At 40.6% G+C, this 19970-nt stretch overlaps 1 protein-coding gene and 1 long non-coding RNA gene across 6 annotated transcripts in view; one reads left to right on the top strand and one right to left on the bottom strand.

Moving 5' to 3' along the window:
* The window catches only part of ttf2 (transcription termination factor, RNA polymerase II), a 71057-nt gene extending 56541 nt beyond the window's left edge, over positions 1–14516 (bottom strand). For 4 of the 5 annotated variants that reach the window (XM_043700922.2, XM_087992793.1, XM_087992795.1 and 1 more), the window contains exons 1-6: positions 14389–14516; positions 10825–10936; positions 7464–7550; positions 6805–6871; positions 3120–4217; positions 411–537 (exon numbers count right to left, since the gene is read on the bottom strand). In XM_043700922.2, coding sequence (XP_043556857.2) covers positions 411–537; positions 3120–4217; positions 6805–6871; positions 7464–7550; positions 10825–10936; positions 14389–14416 — 1519 coding nt within the window. In that variant the 5' untranslated portion in view covers positions 14417–14516. Of the gene's footprint in view, positions 1–410; positions 538–3119; positions 4218–6804; positions 6872–7463; positions 7551–10824; positions 10937–14018; positions 14096–14388 lie in introns of those variants that run through there. The other variant, XM_087992794.1, reaches the window with a different exon arrangement.
* On the top strand, positions 14236–18602 carry LOC122555192 (uncharacterized). The gene is made up of 3 exons (XR_006313204.2): positions 14236–14301; positions 14405–14562; positions 18387–18602. It is a non-coding gene; the product is annotated as an uncharacterized LOC122555192 (long non-coding RNA).
* Positions 18603–19970: the final 1368 nt, after the last annotated feature.

The raw sequence follows: 19970 nt of genomic DNA on the forward strand, positions 1-19970 counted from the left end.
ATTTAAATGGATAAATTTCTGAGATTCAGGAATACTACAAGGATATGGAATAGATATTCAAATCAGCTATAAATCTACAGAGGAACCTCGATTATCCGAGCATCAGATTATCCGGCAAGATCGCAAGGTCCTGAAGCTTGGCTAAACTATGCTAGCTGGCATTCAGACTAACTGAACAAAATACTCCCCGCCTGTGTCCTTTGGATAATCGAGGCTCCTCTGTAACTGGAAAGCAGAGTAGGCTCAAGGGGTTAATGGACTTTCTTTTAAAAAACAAAGTTTCAGTGAGTAAAGTTCATTTTCATAATGAGATTTAAGTTAACACTGTATAAAACAGTCCTACAACTTTGAAAATATTCCGCTCGCCCGTCCAAGAAAGTGTTTTGTTAATTCTAAATGAAACACAGTACCTTCCTCATTTAGATCTGTTGGAGTCAGGCAAAGTGCACCAAGAGCATCCTCCAGGTCCTTAACTTGATTTATTAACCTCTGGCCTTTATCAGGGAGGGCAGCAACGTTCACTGTTCTCAGAGTATTCTGGACAAAAAGATTTAGACATGAAAACAACATTACTTCCAAGTATTATTATCCTTTACTTTTCTTTCCCAAACTAAACAGGTCTTTTTATTCCTGCTGTTCAATCATGAATGTAATAAACTATTTGTGAACTTCTTCATAGGTCTCTTTGATAATTCACTGTGTGATAAAGTAAGGATGAAGCAGTATAAATAACCACATATTTGAGACAGATTAAATTTAACCAGTTCAGAGGAGGAGTCAATTTGGACTCAGTTTTAATTCTGTCTCCACAGATGCTGCCTGACCTGCTGAGTTTCTCCTGCATTCTATTTGTTTCAGATTTCCAACATCCATAGTATGTGGCTTTTGTCAGATTAAACTTGATACTGATACAATTGCAACCTTACATTCCATTCACACTGGCCCATGGGTGGCATGGTGGCTCACTGGTTAGCACTGCTGCCTCACAACACCAGGGACCCGGTTTCAATTCCCATCTCGGGCAACCGTCTATGCGAGTTTTGCACATTTTCTCAGTGTCTGCGTGGGTTTCCTCCGGGTGCTCTGGTTTCTTCCCACAGTCCAAAAATGTGCAGATCAGGTGAATTGGCCATGCTAAATTGCCCGTAGTGTTAGGTGCATTAGTCAGGGGAATATAGGGGAATGGGTCTGGGTTGGGTTGCTCTTCGGAGGGTCGGTGTGGACTTGTTGGGCTGAAGGGTCAGTTTCCACACTATAGGAAATCTAATCTAATCAAGAGACAGTATTAAAATCCAGCTAGGGATACTCCCACATTCCAAATTACCTCACCGTCCTGACTGTAGGAAAAGCAGATGTGATGCTGGTTAGATCAATGATGTGGTAAACAGAAATTACAGGAAATGGGAGTTACCAAAAAAAAAGAATATTTTTCTAACATTCATCTGTTGCACTATAAGAATTCAGGAAATTACTTTGAAAATTCATTACAGACTAGAAATACAAATGAATAGGATTAACACAAATTCATTCAGTACAAAATAAGATTTTCACATGCTATACAGTGACCATGAAATGTATAATCACATAATTATCACAGAACACCAAAGTTTTTATAAATTGCCTAGGTTCATACGGGACATAAAGTACATATTCTGACCAACTTGCTTTTAAAATATGCAATTTCCTCAAAAGTTATGTTAACCAGACTTTAAAGTAATGATTATCTGGCAGATTTGTTTACAAGAATAGTACCATCTTCTTACGTAAGTGGATTCTTACACTAACCTCAATAAAACAACAAATAACATTTGAATGCAAACTCTGTTCCAGCATCACAATATACTCATTGATTGTGTACTTAATTCAAACATTTCTTAGTCGTTACTCAAGTTATTGATTTACAGGATAAACTGTAGCAAATCACCAAGGCTTTTGCAGCAGCGTCTTCCAATGCTGCTATTTCCATTCCTAAAAGGACAAGTGCATCACAGCATGAAAGCACTGACACCATCCAGATCAGATGTACATTGCTGTTCTTTCATTCTTGCAGTCATACAGCATGGAAACAGACCCTTCAATCCAACTAGTCCATGTTCCCAAACTATACTAGTCCCACTTGCCAGAGTTTGGTCCATATCCCTCTAAATATTTCCCATTCATGTACTTTTCCAAATCTCTTTTATTAAACATTGTAACTGCACCTGCATCCATCACTTCTTCTGGCAGTTAATTCTACTCACTAACCCCTCATGTCCTTCTTAAAATCTTTTTCCTCTCACCTTGAAAGTATGTCTCCTAGTTTTGAACTTCCCCACCTTAGGGAAAAGGCCTTTGCTGTTCACCTTGTCTATGCCCTATATGATTTATAAACTTTTAGGCCATCCCTCAATTCCTACACTCCACTGATAAAGATCCCAACCTATTTTTATAACTCTCTCACTCCGATCCCAGCAACACTGTGTCATCTGTTTTATTGAGGTAGGGGTGGCACGGTAGCTCAGTGGTTAGCATTGCTGCCTCACAGCACCAGGGTCCCAGGTTCGATACCAACCTCGGGCGACTGTTTGCGTGGAGTTTGCATGTTCTCCCTGTGTCTGTGTGGGTTTCCTCCGGGTGCTTCAGTTTCCTCCCACAGTCCAAAGATGTGCAGGTCAGGTGAATTAGCCGTGCTAAATTGCCTATAGTGTTAGGTGCATTAGTCAGTGGGAAATGGTCTGGGTGGGTTACTCTTCAGAGGATTAGTGTGGACTTGTTGGGCCAAAGGGCATGCCCCCACACTGTAGGTAATCTAATTTAAACATACTGGTAAGTCTTTTCTTGAACCCTTCGCAATTTAATAATATCCTTCCTATAACAGGGCAAACAGAACTGCACACCATACTCCAGATGAGGCCTCACCAATGCCCTGTACAATCTCAACAATGACATTCTATCTCCTTTCTGTACTCAAAGGAGTAAGCATTCTTGCTGACTTTAAATGTTTTAATCTTATTATTTCCCATCCAGCACGTTCCTCCAATTCAAGAGGCCCATCACATCTTCAAAAGGATAGTTTGGGATGTAAAACAACACTGATGTCTAATTCTTATGTTGTGTCTAATTTTACTTGTGCTTATTACCTTTTTCTGTTTAAGCTGAGCAGTCAGATGATTATGTAGTGCCACAGATTCCTTGGTCTCCATGGATGTTGATTTATACTCAAAACCAGGAAAGGTTGTGATCGTTCTCTGTCCATTACTTAGATCTGTTTTTTCAGTAGCTGCTTTCTGCTTAATGTCCACCAACTGATTGCCATCTGTACTTTGTTCTAACTTGGAGCAGCTATTTTCTGCTGTAATACAGACAGGTGATTCGGCATGAATTTGCCCATATGATTTCAGCTCCTGATTCGTTTTACTATTTGAGTTAGAACTGTGCGTACAAAGAACTGAATGGCCTGCAGTAGCAGTGCATTCAGCTTTAGTGCCTTGAGTCTGTACTGGGGAGTTTTCCAGATTGTCTTTTGATTTGGTCTGTTGGGGGATCCTGGCTGTACAGCAGTTCAGAGTATTATTTGATTTTTCACTTTTGCAACTAAATCCACCATTCTTGCTTGATGATTGTGTGTCCCTTAGTTGTTTCCCTTTCAAGAGCACACTGCTCTTGATTACAGTATCCCCATGATGTGGAGAGTGTTTAGATAACTCTTCATGAACATGCTTTTCCTCAGTTCCTAACTGCACCTTAATTTTGTCCATGTCTAGGGATGGTTTTAACACATTTTCTTTGTCAGTTTCCAAGAGACCAGATGGCTTTATATATTGTAAATGGTTACCCTTTTCCTTTTTGGAAGAATCAGTTCTTTCTGTACGAGTATCATATGCAAGGAGATGAGATACATCATGCTGGGTTCCTTCAGAACCTTTAGTAACAGATTTTCTAGCCTCACTACATGACTTCTCCTTGATCTTGAACCCATCAGGAGACTTCTTCACAATTTGCTTATCTGTAATTGGTAAACCGTTTGACTTCAAGCAGTCATCACCATCCTTATTATCTTTCTTATCTATTGCAGACTCAGATGTTTCTTTGTTACTATTAGCAGTGGCAGCTTTCCAGGTAAATGGCTTCGGACTCCCATTTCCACTTGGTATTCGGAAAGGATTTCGATTATGTTTCTTATGACAGTGGGACTGTCCTCCATCATGATGGGTGCTGCTCTCTGTTGAATTTGGTTCCTGGAAAATACAAATATCAATATCCTGTTTACAATCAATCAAAAAAAGAACACATGCTACACATGGTCTACTATTTTATTTTTTGGCAAATTGTAGTTTATATGAGAACCAGTTGAATAAATCCATGTGGAATATTGTTTCTTTATCAAGGCAAGGTTGTCAGTGCTGAATTCATAATTAACCATTCCTGCATTTGAGGTAAGCCTCATATGTGGCAGCATGAGGAGAGCAAAGATCGAATACAGGACACAGTATTTAAAGCACAACATTCACACTGCTCCTGAACTGAAAGCTCAATAAAGTATATAGTTTTACACAAGAGTTCCACTTTCCAAACTTTCACTCCTTGACAGCATGGCAGATGTAAACTTAAATTGAGGCGTTCAAAAGAGAATTTGATCATTCTCTTCAAAAAACAATGTAGGACTACAGGTATAAGTAGGGGGTTGGACAAGACAAGCTGCTCTTGAAGGGAGCTGGCACGGAGACTATGGACTGAATGGTTTCTTACTGGGCTGTAATAATCTCTGATTCTATTCTCTGGTCTCTTTGAAAGAGATTGAAGAGTGATTTCAATATCAATACAACTGAATCATTCCAACTAATGAATGTGACCTCATTTAGTTAGCACAACAGAGATTCTCCATATCAACAAATTAATTTGGATTTGCAGGTCTGAAAGGTGCAGTGCTTTAATAGACAGATAAGTAGTTGACTGGTATTGATAGCAAAGGTTTAAGAAAGAAACAGTAACCATGTTTCTTATGAGCACCATTGGTTCAAATTCTATAACAGTTTAGGCAAAGTGAAAAGTATTGCTGTTCACACTGTTCAGGTCTTGCTTGAAGCGAACCTTCAGCCGCTCAGTTAAAGCAACAAATTTGAGCACAAAGCTGAATCGATTTCTTTTTAAAAGCATAATCAATTCTTTTGTCCTGAAAGGTTCCTGGAGATTCACGGAGAATTGAGAAAATATGAATACAAAATTCTGGAGGCTACCTATAATTGTGGGCATTCCCTATCATGTTCTCCGGGGAATTTTCCCCTGTAGGGAATTTTAACATTCATCTGTCTTATTAGTTTTAATGGAAAGGAAGACTGGAGACGGAAGAATACACAAACAGCAATTGTCGTGCACAGGCTTCACACAATAATATCCTCACAAAGTTGGGTTTACATTCCTGTAAATTGTAACTATAAATGAAGAGACTTTAAGTAAAGCGCAGGAGTTAATGTTCAACCTGCAGTTTTGGATTCATGTGGTTTTCCTTAACAGTGAAAAAAAATTAACAAATTATACCTGCTTCTTCCAAGTTGAACAACATTATTTTAAATGTCAAATTCCTACACTGATAAATGAAGTAACTATAAAATTAAAAGAAAGAAAAACTGTAATATTCTATTTACAGCACCTCCTGCAGTGGACCCCTCCAGAGAGAAGGTAGAAGTCCCAGTGCTCAGGCTGTGTGCCAGGAAGACCTTTGTTTACTGGGCTTTGGACACTTGTTGGGGCTATATCTTGGCAGATGGCTGGAGGTGATCCAGACTACTCTTTATTGCTGGATACTGCCGCTTTGTTGTCCATTTGGAACACTGCTCAGTGAGGCGGTGCTTCCTGGCTGCTTACAGGGCCTTTGCTCAACCTCTCCTCCTGACAGTGAGGCATTGGATGTGGCTCAGCTCACTGGCACTTCCTTCCAAATCCTTCCCTATTGTGGTGGCTAGAGCCAAAGGATTCCTGCTGCGGATTGTGGTCACAATGTGGAGGAACTGCTGAGTTTTCACTGGACTGGGTAGATGAGGCAAAGAACACTGACTGCTTTGATCCAGATGGAGCTTAGTAGCTCTCCTTGCACTGTTCCACTGACTTGGCTCACCATTAGCCCTACATTTCCAATCATTGCCTGGCAATGTGGGGCAGAGTTCAGTGGTCTGCTGGCCGGGAGGGGTGGCACTGTTATATCTGGGATGCTCCTACTGAAGATGTCATATTGCAAGGTATCTTGTGGGGATGCAAACAGGTGAGGACTGTGACATGGCAGGGTGAGTGGCAGCTCTAATGAGTATGCGAGAGCCTGACAATTGGATGCAGCATGGGGAGAGATGCAAGTTTCTGAGGGAGAAGCTGTACCAAAATGATACCTAACAAGTCAGGAAGTGTACTGCAGTAAAACGATCTTAAAATGAATTTTGTGCACTCAACCAGTTTTCCAATCTAAACACATTAAAGTGAGGCAATACAAATAAATTGAAAATGCAGATTCCCTGTATTGGAAACCATCTTTGGAATTGTGAATATAAAAGAAAAGAAATGATTTCCAACTTTACAACTCCGCAGTATTTTCAAATTGGCCATAAACACCTTTGTATTGCCAATGTCAAGGAAGACACTTTTAAAAAGTGTGAGGTTTTCCTTTTTGCAGACACTGGTTCAAAAACAAAAACTTGGAGCCATGGCAAAACATTCCAACTTCTTAAAATAACAATAATGTAAGTCTTTGGTTTTGTCAGAATGTAATTGGTCATCAGCATTACAACAACATAGCTATTTGAAAAACGCCAAAAGTAAATTCCTAACTGCGCTTACCTGCCAAGGAATATTTCCACACCATTTCAGATTATCAGCCTTCCCTTTCACACAGCGATAGTATAACCTACAGAAAAAGCAGGAGATAAGTACAGAAAATCAGAAATGCTCTGGCCCTTTATAATCTTTCTGCTTTGGGAGGGAAATTAATATGCTGATAAATGCTTCACATTAATAAATATATATATATACCAACACCTTTGCACATATTGGAGACTGAACTGGTTTAGTTTTCTCAATACAGTCAGTGGCTATCTATTGTACACAGAAGCAAAACAACAATTATGATCCTTTGTGGAAGTGAGCAATGACAATATTGTCTCAGACAGTGCTACTTAAAATTAAGGCCTATGGCTGTACGGCCAGACTTTGGGATTCAAAAAGGTTATATATCTAAATCAGCTCACTCCATTTGGAAAGGAGAATATATCCAAAGAATCCAAACCACAGTATAAAGAAGAAACTGGTCTATGAACTAACGCATCTCTTCCACAAGATCAGCTTGTAAAACTTCTAGAAAGATTTACAGGAAGCAATGCAAAAATGATAAGGTTCCCTCTATCACCTGCCCTTCAGAGTAAGAAGCATACCACATGAATTTCATGCTCATGAGAAATATGAATTGGAGTTGCTTGCATAATAGTAACAGTAAATCTTACCAATAAGACTGGGTGCCTGATTTTGCAGAGATGGCCTGAAGTTCCACAACTGAGCCTGTATGTACTAGGCAGTGAGACACAGGAATGCTGTGAAAGACAGATAATATCACCACAAACCACAGAATACATGATAGGCATTGTAATTGGTGTCAGAATCCCCGAGAGAGGCAAGGTGGACATTGACGAGAGAGAAGGAAATTAGTTAAGATTCTCAGTGTTAACTGTTATCCTGAAAAAGAAAATGTGAGTCTGCATCACTTATACTGAAATCAGGAGGGGAATCAAGTTTGTAAATACCTAGGGTACATTTAATCCAAGGATTATTTTCTAAACAAAAAAATTACAATTGTACATGTTCAGCATTCATAGTGTAATTGTTATTATTTTTTAAATAAAGATGAATTTTGATGCTACCATTGAATCTTGTATTCATGTACTGACATTGAGATTTTCTCATGAGATTTTCACAAGCATCTTGGAGTAATTTACTAACACAGATATCATTTGGTTAACCACATAGAATAAAGGAGGAGTCAGTGTCTATATTAAAGCTGTGTAAACACACTTGTGGAACATTGCTCTTTATATTCCACTTTCAACTGAGGTGGTAGATACAATAAATTTACTCAAGATTCATTTGATATAATGGAAGCATTAAGGTAACTCCTGCTGATGGGACAGGCAGCGAGAGAACCACACTGCATCTTTTGAGAGTTGCCCATTATTGTGGGCCCAGATGAGGTTATTACTGGTCAGGTTAGATTTGTTGACCTTGCTTTTGTGCACCTCCTGTGCAGTTGTGCTCTGTCCAATCACCCTATGATCTATATGTCCTTGTTAGTTATAATTTGCCTCTACTGCTTGCAAAACAAAAATTTTCACTACTTAGGTACACATGACAACAACAATAAATCAAATCAGCTCAAACTAGACTGAAATCCAGCTTAATTGATCATATATGTATGCAGTAGTCCCCCTGCATCCGCGGGATATGTTCCAGGAAGGACCTATCGTGGAAGGCCAAATCCGCAGATAGGAGTGAACCCATTCATTTAAATGGGAAACGTACTTCCCTGCAGCCTCCTGGTCCTTGGTTCTAGAACATTCCCTTTTATACTTTTGGGCCGCAGGTAACTGAAACCGCAGAAAATGATTGCGCGGATACGGGGGTCGCCCTGTATTTTGTTTTTACCAAGGTGGTCTTTTACTGAAACATAAGCACGTAATGCTGCATATCTTGTTTAAACAGTAAAACACAGATGACATTTATTACACAAAAGAAACAAACATAAAAGAGTGAATCAAACTCTTTAAGGATCACAAACTTTGGAAGATTTCAAAACATGCAGTAAAACAATATCATTAATTCCAACTGCACCCCTTGCCAATACTCAAACACTAGAGAGAGTTCATTTTTTTTTTAGATTACTTACAGGGTGGAAACAGGCCCTTCGGCCCAACAAGTCCACACTGACCCGCCGAAGCGCAACCCACCCATACCCCTACCCCTACATTTACCCCTTTAACCTAACACTATGGGCAATTTAGCGTGGCCAATTCACCTGACCCTGCACATCTTTGTGACTGTGGGAGGAAACCGGAGCACCTGGAGGAAACCCACGCAGACACGGGGAGAACGTGCAAACTCCACACAGTCAGTCGCCTGAGTCGGGAATTGAACCCGGGTCTCTGGCGCTGTGAGGCAGCAGTGCTAACCACTGTGCCACCGTGCCGCCCAACTTCACAGGGCTTAAATTCAGTGATAATTCGATTTCCAGTCTTGAGATTCTGGCAGCCTCTTGTTCGGGTCTTCATAGAACTGAGTTTACACTTTTTCAGCTGCAAACACCACCTTAAGGGTTTTAGGTAAACAATTCTGGTTTGGAACTTTCAAACTAAACTTACGGTGAGATTACCTTTTTGTAAATAACCAAATCTAAACTACCATCCTTCTTTGGGAGAATTTTCTTTTAAACACATCCATATCAATGGAGGCACAATGAGCTCCTTAAGTAGACATTAATTACCAATTAACAGCATTAACTGACAGCTGTGTGAGAAAACCATCCATGGACCTTTCTTCCGATCAAAAACAGAGGTGGGAAAGCTGCTGGCTCCCACCCAACACATTCACTCAGTGTCCTCCCACACTAATCTCACTATGGTGGAGGGAATTAAATTCCACTCAGTAGGCCAAATGGTCTCATTCAGTTTAAGAATTAGAGCTGTTATCTTGGAACACAGATCTGGGATGCAGTCGCCTTAGTAATAGCTTGATCAGCAGCACTGGACAATCAAGAATATGAAGATGGATCAGGAATCAAACTGGTTTGCTGTGGGACAGGAAACTGGACAATAAAACACTGAATCTTGTTCAATGATTTTGGAGATCATGGAGGGGGAAACCAGTGAAATTTGGAAAGATCATTTTTAACCAGAAAGTCATCAATAACTTAGCTAGCCGTCCAGATTGCAAAGAAAAATGAATGTGCAAGGAAAGTAATTTTTGGAGACTGCAAATAAAGAAACGTATCGTATTCGCTTTCTTCATTTTGAAATCGAAATGAAAATGAGGCAGATCAAGAGGACATTTGATTTTAACTATTACTCTACACTCACTTGCTGCAACTTTCTGACTTTACCCACAAAAAAGTGTTTCTCAGTGATTAAACAAGAATTCATGTGAAACATTCCATTTCATAGCACAAAGGAGACTAGTGTCACTTTCCCAATTATCACAATTAGATGTTTGACATGGTATACATATTGCATCATCTCGCTCCCAATTAAGCAATATTTGGGATTCACTTACAGAAATAACCAATGGGTACGTTTTGGGCAGATCTGTGAATTGTTACAATTATCTTTCACACTCAGGACATGGCAAAATGTTTTATAGACAATTAGTTACTTTAGAAGTACAGTCACTCTTGTTTCAAAAGTGGTAGCAAATGTGCATACAGTTAGATATTGCAGACATAATTAGATAAGGGACCTGTTAATTGATTTATTCAGGTGTTACTTAAGGGAGATGTTGGTCAAAACAATAGGGGAGATCTGTCCTATACAAATCGTTTGAAGATCCAATGCAAGGAGAATAGGTCAAATAGCCTCCTACGGTACCATACCAATTCTGTAATTCTGTGAAATGTTTTGACCAATAACAGAAATTCATAAGATACTTAATGTTGTCATTCCCAGTTCATTGATTTCCAACAACCCCTGGAACTCCACATTGGGTTTGGCACCAAAGGACTGCATCGTAGACCAAAATGTTCCAACATTATTAAAAATATTCTCTAAAATGATCATTACTTCCACTTCATCCTCAATATCAGGATCCTGAACAAACAATACGTACTCAGCAAGCTGTGTGAACGTACATGGTGAGCCACCACGGTTTCCACAGATGTAGAAACTCTTTCCTTTGGTTGCTCCATCTCTCATGCCAGTCTTCAGAAAGCAGGGTGTTCCTGCAGTACATAGAAAAGCACAATCAAGAAATGAATTAGGATGTCAACATCAGGGAAAATTTACATTTATATTGCACCTATCCTAAATGTCAAATGTCAGCTGATTATCTACTTATACCAGTGATTACACTTTAAAAAGTAGAAGGTACAACAGTCAATCTGCACACTGAAAGCTGTAACAACGTTAAAGTATTCAAGTTATTTAATTTGGCTGTAGGCTCAAAATAAATGTTTGCCAAGGTACCATCAGAACACCTTTGTCCTTCTGCAAATAGTGCATGGAATCTTTTAAGATCATTTGAGAGGACAGATTTTGAAACAAAAGTTGGCACTTCCAGTATTGCAACACTGCCTGAGTACGTAACTGGAATGATTCCCTTGATTTCTTTTGCTCAAATCGTTGGAATGGAACTTGAATCCACTATCTCAGGAAGGAAGATTGTTGATACTAGACCATCGCTGTCAATTTCAAGGCACCAAGGTATTTTCTTAAAAGGAATTTAAATGAGAATTTGTTATTTTGATAAGTTTCATTTAGCTGCAAAAGTGAACTATTTTAAAATCAACTCTGGCGAACAGGAAATTACATAAGGACTAAAACATCAAATGCACTCTGGACGACTTTGTGACTCACAACACATGTTACAGAATCCATTGTTGTTAAGTGGAATAGAGAACAGCCATGGTCTCATGGGATGATGGGATAGACTCATAGTGGCCTACTCCTGTTCCTTTACAACGTTTCCTGTTTGGATCAAAACATGTAATATCTTTACTTCAAGCTCTTGGTCAGTATGTTTCAAACGTGCTGCACCTTGCAATTCTTTGGTGGTTTTGGTCAGCAATTACAGCCTTTGTTGATAGTAAAGGAACAGGAGTAGGCCACCAAGAGTCTATCCCATCATCCCATGAGACCATGGCTGTTCTCTATTGCACTTAACAACAATGGATTCTGTAATACCCTTTACTAGAAGAATCTATTAAGCTCAGAATAAATTACGAGACCTGGCATTTACAGTTTCTTGTTGGAAAAGAACTTTACAATCCTACCACCCTTTCAAAAGGAGTGTTTTAACTTCTTCCAAATAGTCGGGTTCCGATGTTATTGTTACGTTCTATTGTCCATCAATGGAAACAATTTTGCTCTGACTACTTTACCAATTCCTTTCAAAAATCAAAAACATCAAATCAAAATAACACACTCCCACACCCCAAGTCTGCATGGTGGCACAGCAGTTAGCATTGCTGCCTCACAACGCCAGAGACCTGGGTTCAATTCCCAACTCAGGCAACTGTCTGTGTGGAGTTTGCACATTCTCCCCACTGTCTGCATGGGTTTCCTCAGAGTGCTCCGGTTTCCCCGCACAGTCCAAAAAATGTGCAGGTCAGGTGAATTGGCCATGCTAAATTGCCCATAGTGTTAGGTGCATTAGCCAGAAGGAAGTGGGTCTGGGTGGGTTACTCTTCGGAGGGTCGGTGTGTTCTTGTTGGGCCGAAGGGCCTGTTTCTGCACTGTAAACAAATTCTCATTTGGGAAATCGAAACAGATCATTATATCAGTCATGTGCAAGAAATAATTAATAAAGATTAATGGAATGTTGACCGTTTATATTTGGGCATGAAAATTGCTAGAAAGTGCAGGGAAAATGCTATGTTAGACTTACATAAAGCCCTGGAATGCTGCACACAATGATACTACAATATACAGTTCAGAACTCTGCCTTTAGGAATGATGTATATAGGCTTTGGACTGCTGATTCACCAGAATGTAAATACTCTGAGGGTTGATTCTCCTAAGCATTGGATCACGAGCAGTGTTTTGTTTGAGGTCATAGAAATATGCGAAGAATATTATATCAAACTGTAAGGAGAAATGAATCTCTATTCCATTTGGAAAGAGCATTTAGGAGCATCAATGATGATAAAGTGAGAGAGGTACTATATCTCCTAAATTTGCAGATAAACATGCCATAGTAGAGGAAGGTACTGACTAAAAAATTGACCAGGAAGTTGCAGAGAGAAATCCCTACAGGTCATTAAAATTTCAAGGAAGATGTGTTTAGCAATAGTTTCAAAATAGAGGATGATCCATCAAGTACAGAAGCCAATGGAGTGAATCAAAAACACAAGGGCAACCTAACAGTACAATTGATTACCAAACGGCACTACCTTATGTGAACTTTGAAATAACCACACAATACCATGTTATAGTCCAACAGGTTTGTGAAAGCACAAGCTACCTCATGTAGGAGTTGAGCTTCCACATAAATCTGTTGGACTATAACCTGACGTTGTGCAATTTTTAGCTCTGTCCACCCCAGTCCAACACCAGCACCTCCACATGATGAAATAATCAACACAGCACAGGAGAAAAATTATTTGTGCAGAAAGCTGTGGGAGCTGGCATGCACCATCTGACCACATAGCTTAAATGTTGCAGGGTTTGGGGGATAGAGGACAAAATAGTTAGGTCAACCAAGAATCTCTTGCAAACAGCTAGCACATGGGTTGAATAAACCCGTTCTGTGTTGCACTGTTCTATAACTCTGGGAGCACTGCCTGTATTTCCAAGTGATGAGGTGGTGCTGGTATTCAACTCTGGTGGTCTAAGTTAAAAATCACACATCAGGTTATAGTTCAGCAGGTTTATTGGGAAGTACTAACTTTCAGAGCACTGCTCCTTCATCAGGTAGCTCGTGGGGCAAGATCATAAGCTGAAACTTTATTGCTGGAACAGCACAGCAGGTCAGGCAGCATCTAGGGAACAGAAGATTCGACGTTTCGGGCACATGCCCTTCTTCAGGAATGTGCCCGAAACGTCGAATCTTCTGTTCCCTAGATGCTGCCTGACCTGCTGTGCTGTTCCAGCAATAAAGTTTCAGCTTTGATCTCCAGCGTCTGCAGACCTCACTTTCTCCGGGCAAGATCATAAGACAAGGAATATATAGCACACGTTCATAATGTCATGCAATTGATAGCTCAATAAACCTGTTGGACTATAACCTGGTGCTGTATGATTATTAACTTTGTCTATCCAAAAGCAAGGGTGGAAGAGGAAAAAAAAATGCCTTCAACATTTCACCTTCGGGTGGAGACAGTGAATCAATGAGATTTCTCCAGAGTAGCACAGCTGCTGGAGAGTGACGATGGCCCCTGCATCATTTCCCACCGTGGGAAATAACCGGAAGTAGTGGGAAATAACCGGAAGTACACATCCTAAACACTGATTGGTCCAGTATACATAGGCTTCCCCTCAGAGCTCCGCCCCCGCGATCTGCTTAAAGCGCAGGGCTCTCGCCGATGGGCTACTCCGACAACCAATTAAAATGCCTGCCATCCCAAAGTTAAAACGTTTCAAACCAAAGGTGGGATTTATTCCAATTTCACTGGAGAGCTCAGCTTACACAAACAGAGGCAGTTCCCTGAACAGCTCGAGGAGTACAGTAACATACCATGTTCTTCACACAGCACCTTCTCCATTCGGCCGGCGGTGCTGAACCTGCGGAGTGTCCCGGACCACAGACCACGTGATTCCTGATGACGCTCGGTCACCTCATCCAATCAGGGAACAGGGCTCAGCCCCGTCCGGGCATCACCGATTCCAACGGGCGGCAGCTGACCGACAGGTATCTGAACCAATTGGAATGTGGAGACGGCAATGGGCGGGGTCAGATTGGGCCTCCCTCCCTGTGATTGGGTGAAGGGTGAGCTCGCTCGCTTGGAGGTGTGGCTGTGGAGTCATAGTTCAGCAGAAGTGATGCATAAACTTACTTGATAGATCTAGAGTCATCAGATATATTAAAAAAACACGTAAACTGCAGGCAGGGATTATTCACTTTGTGACTCCCTCGTCAGCTCCACACTCCCCACCCACACCTCCTCAACCTGGCACCTTGCCCTGCAGCCTCAGGAAGAGCATCACATGCACCTCCACTCCTCTCTCCTCCATCCAAAGCCCCAAACAATCATTCCAAGTCTGGCAGAGATTCACCTGCATCTCCTCCAACCTGGTGTACTGCATCCGTTGCTCCCAATTTGGTCTCCTCTACATCGAAGAGACCAAGCGCAGACTCTGGGACCGGTTTGCTGAGCATTTGTGCTCTGTATTCTCCAATCGACACCGCCTTCCAGTTGCTAGCCATTTGAACTCCACCTCCCACTCTGTTGGCAAAGTGTTCATCCTGGGCCTCCTCTCACCTTAAGCATATGCCATCTAGTTTTGGACTCCCCTATCTGGGGAAAAAACTTGGGGTATTCACCCTGTCCACGCCCCTCATATTTTTATAAACCTCCATAAAATCATGCCTCAGACTCTGATGCTCCAGGGAAAATAGCCCCAGCCTTTCAGCCTCTCCTTATAGACCAAAACCTTCCAATTCTAGCAACATCCTTGTAAATCTTTTCTGAACCGTGACATCTTTCCTATAGTAGGGAGACCAGATTTGAACACAGTATTCTAAAAGTGTCCTCACCAATACCCTGTGACTATCATTAATTAATATTTAAGGTAATTATTGATGAGGACAAAGATGGACTGGAAAAAGAATTTCTTAATTAGGTGAAGGATGATTTTGCACCACTCTCTCACAGTTTACTCCTGTAACTGAGATGTCCGTGCTTCTACTCTGACTGCGTAAGCATTCTTGATATTTTCTCACCATTTGCAGCCACACTTTCTGCACCCAAAACTCAAACACTAATTTGACAACTTAAAGCTCAGATGAGTGCATGGCATTTGGCAGTCCAGAAGACCAGGGCTATGAAGAAGTATGAAAGACAATAATTTTTTCACCTCAACTTCTGGCAGCAAGCTTGCAGGTGATGTTCACTCATGACTTGGTGTTTTGGCAGTCTTTTGGACATAGTGAGAGAAATTTCAGAGTGGTTAAGAGACACTCTGAGACAGGTGGTTGTTGGTTATGCTGTACTTATTCTTCACAGTTAGTAACATATCTGATGTTGTGTGTCTTTGTAGTCCCTGAAGTATGGAACATAGAGCATGGGGATTAGATCAGGTAAGAGCAGGTCTGTTTTCGGTGCATTTCAGATAGCCTTTGTGTAGAGGCCGATATCCTTTGAGGATCGGGTTTGGTTACCCTTTTAGACTGTTAAGTGTAGAGAAGATTGTGCATAAAAGGTGGATAAACCCCTTGAACTTGTCAACTTGTCAAGACCTGTGAACAAAGATTGATGAAGATTGAGCAGTGGATGTTGTTTATTTGGATTTTAGTAAAGCCTTTGACAAGGTTCCACATGGTAGACTAATTAGTAAAGTTAAGTCATATGGGATTCAGGATGAGTTTGCCAGTTGGATACATAATTGGCTTAATGGCAGGAGACAGAGAGGGATGATGGACTAGACTGGAAGCCTGTCACCTGCGGGATCTGTTCTGGGTCCTCTTTTATTTGTCATTTACATACATGTTTGAATGAGAATATAGAAGGCATGGTTAGTGAGTTTGCAGATGACACCAACATTAGTGGCATAGTAGACAGTGAAGAAGGTTTTCTAAGAATACAAGGAAATCATGATCAAATGGGTCAATGGGCTGAAAAATGGCAGATGAAGTTCAATCTGGATAAATGTGAGGTATTGCATTTTGGTACAACAAACAAAGATAGGGCTTATGCAATTAATGGTAGGGCCTTGGGTAGTGTTGTAGAATAGAAGGACCTTGAGGTTTAGGTGCATAATTTTTTGAAGTTTACATCACATACAGATGTGAAAACTTGTTTGGTTAAAAAGGCATTTGGCATGCTTGCCTGTATTGCTCAGTCCTTTGAGTATAGGAGTTGGGAAGTCATGTTGAGGTTGTACAGGACATTGATGAGTCCTCTTTTGGAACACTGTGTTCAGTTCTGGACTCCCAGTTATAGGAAGGATATTGTTAAGCTTGAGATGATTCAGAAAAGATTTGCAAGGAAGTTGCCAGGTTTGGAGGGTTTGAGTCAAAAAGTGTGGCGTTTGAAAAACACAGCAAGTCAGGCAGCAGCCAAGGAGCAGGAGAATCAATATCTCGGGCTCAAGAACTGGCTCAAAGGCAGAAGACAGAGGGTGGTGGTGGAGGGTTTTTCAGACTGGAGGCTTGTGACCAGTGGAGTGCCACAAGGATCGGTGCTGGGCCCTCTACTTTTTGTCATTTATATAAATGATTTGGATGCGAGCATAAGAGGTACAGTTAGTAAGTTTGCAGATGACACCAAACTTGGTGATGTCATGGACAGCGAAGACGGTTACCTCAGATTACAACAGGATCTGGACCCAATGGGCCAATGGACTGAGAAGTGGCAGATGGAGTTTAATTCAGATAAATCAAGGTGCTGCATTTTGGGAAAGCAAACCTTAGCAGGACTTATACACTTAATGGTAAGGTCCTAGGGAGTGATGCTGAACAAAATGACCTTGGAGTGCAGGTTCATAGCTCCTTGAAAGTGGAGTCGCAGGTAGATAGGATAGTGAAGAAGGCATTTGGTATGCTTTCTTTTATTGGTCAGAGTATTGAGTACAGGAGTTGGGAGGTCATGTTGCAGCTGTACAAGACATTGGTTAGGCCACTGTTGGAATATTGCGTACAATTCTGGTCGTCTTCCTATCAGAAAGATGTTGTGAAACTTGAAAGGGTTCAGAAAAGATTTACAAGGATGTTGCCAGGGTTGGAGGATTTGAGCTAAAGGGAGAGGCTGAACAGGCTGGAGCTGTTTTCCCTGGAGCGTCTGAGGCTGAGGGGTGACCTTATAGAGGTTTACAAAATTATGAGGGGCATAGATAGAGCAAATAGACAAAGTATTTTCCCTTGGGTCGGGGAGTCCAGAACTAGAGGGCATAGGTTTAGGGTGAAAGGGGAAAGATATAAAAGGGACCTAAAGGGCAACCTTTTCACACAGACGGTGGTATGTGTATGGAATGAACTGCCAGAGGATGTGGTGAAGGCTGGTACAATTGCAACATTTAAGAGGCATTTGGATGGTAAATGAATAGGAAGGGTTTGGAGGGATATGGGCCGGGTGCTGGCAGGTGGGACTAGATTGGGTTCGAATATCTGGTCGGCATGGACGGGTTGGACCGAAGGATCTGTTTCTATGCTGTACATCTCCGTGACTCTATGACTCCAGTTATAGAGTCATAGAGATGTACAGCATGGAAACAGACCGTTCGATCCAACCCATCCATGTTGACCACAGTGGATGGGAAACCATGATTATGGAAGCAGGAAGCTATTTAGTAGCGCTGTTTTGGAAGGTGGCATCATTCAATCAGATACAATGTAGATGAAGGAATGGAGAGAATAGGACATACGTAATAATGTTTTATTTTATAGTTCTTTTCATGCTGAATACAACCTAGATGAGATTGTTTGACCACCCAGTGTTTGAAGTCATTGCTGGAAAGATGACAGGTCCGTGCCTTTTCATGCCATATTGCTAATTCCTGTTGTTTGTTTTTCCTCAGGCTATACCTTTGTTGGAAGAAACCTTTGATATTTTTACTCTACTTGGATTAAAGACCTTGAAACATATAAGCTTTAGAACAATTTAATCCTTTTTAAAACTCAATATTTCTCCATTGTGTTTATTTATTCTTATATCTTAATATTACACCATTTTTGTTCCTCAAATTGATCCTTCTGTGTTGTTATCAGTATCACTGAGTAGGAAACCTGCTTCTGACCACAACTTACACCAACTCTGTCTTACTCTTGTTCAGAACTGTTCATAACACTCCATACAGTTTGGAATTTATTAGAAAGTATACAAATTTATGACCTGAAAAGAAAAAGATATTTTAGCACCTCTGAAAGGATTCATGGTAGCAGTTTGTTTAACATAACAATTCTTGCAGAAAATGAGGATTGCAGATGCTGGAAATCAGAGTCAAAAAGTGTAGCGCTGAAAAAGCACAGCAGGTCAGGCAGCATTCTGATATCAATTTTTTTTAATACCAATTCTTGGAGATACATTTCCTTTAGTGGCCATACTTCCAAATGTGGAAAAAAATTCCATTTAAAAAAAATAATTTTAATTTACATCAAAATTTGAGGTGTTTTAATGTCTCAGTCTCACTGACTACTTTAGTGTTAAACAAGTCTGATACTCACTGGTGCTATGGGTTGTGAAATTTATTTCTCTTCCAATTCTAACACAGTGTATATTTAATTCCTGCCCTAATGCACACATCATGCTTCACTATCCCTATCAATCACCTTGCTCTCCCTGCCTTGAGGAACCTATTCCACCAGAGCTCTTGCAATAAGAGGCATGATGGTATTGCTTCAAGCTAATGTTTTAAGAAAAAAATCAATAAAGCAAATAGAAGGAATTAATGACTTTCTATCTGTGAAAAACCTTTTGGGTTTGAGGAGGAAACAGCCAACACCATAACAGCTCCACAGAGCTGTTCAGTCAATTAATAATGTGAATACTTTGAAAAGGTTAAATCCATGATTTTGCAATTCTTCAAAGCAGCTTTACCTTTTATAACTGTAGTGTAATGTAAATAACAGTCAAAATAAATCCATACCCTGTTTCTTTAATTGAATAAAAACACAACGTCAAACATTTGCATGAAAGCACAGAAGTTTTCCTTGGAGGTCACAATTTTAAATTCGAGTGAACTTACATTTAACAACCATGCTCACACTTTTAACATTAGGAACACACATTTAAACTCCGTACCACCATTAGGAACCTTGAAAATAGGACATTAGTAAGGGTCTGTTAAAAGCAAGCAGAGTGGATAAGTTATGATGAAGGGCTTTTGCCCAAAACGTTGATCTTCCTCCTCGTTGGATGCTGCCTGACCTGCTGTGCTTTTCCAGCAACACAATTGACAGTGATATCAATAGTGTCCGACAGTGATATCAATAGTGTCTAACACTGATTTGGTATCTGACCTGACATTATCAACCCCACAGGTTTGGCTGATGGCCTCTTTTTAATAATCCCAACTAAACACCTGTGATGTTTGTTGTATATGTAATACACCATCTCCCCCTCCCACCTTAAATCATGCTATTTAAAGGAATCACCATGGAAC

Source organism: Chiloscyllium plagiosum, unplaced genomic scaffold (genome assembly GCF_037043375.1).
Source record: "Chiloscyllium plagiosum isolate Xiang-an unplaced genomic scaffold, Cpla_swu_hap1 HiC_scaffold_12, whole genome shotgun sequence".
Taxonomy (NCBI): domain Eukaryota; kingdom Metazoa; phylum Chordata; class Chondrichthyes; order Orectolobiformes; family Hemiscylliidae; genus Chiloscyllium; species Chiloscyllium plagiosum.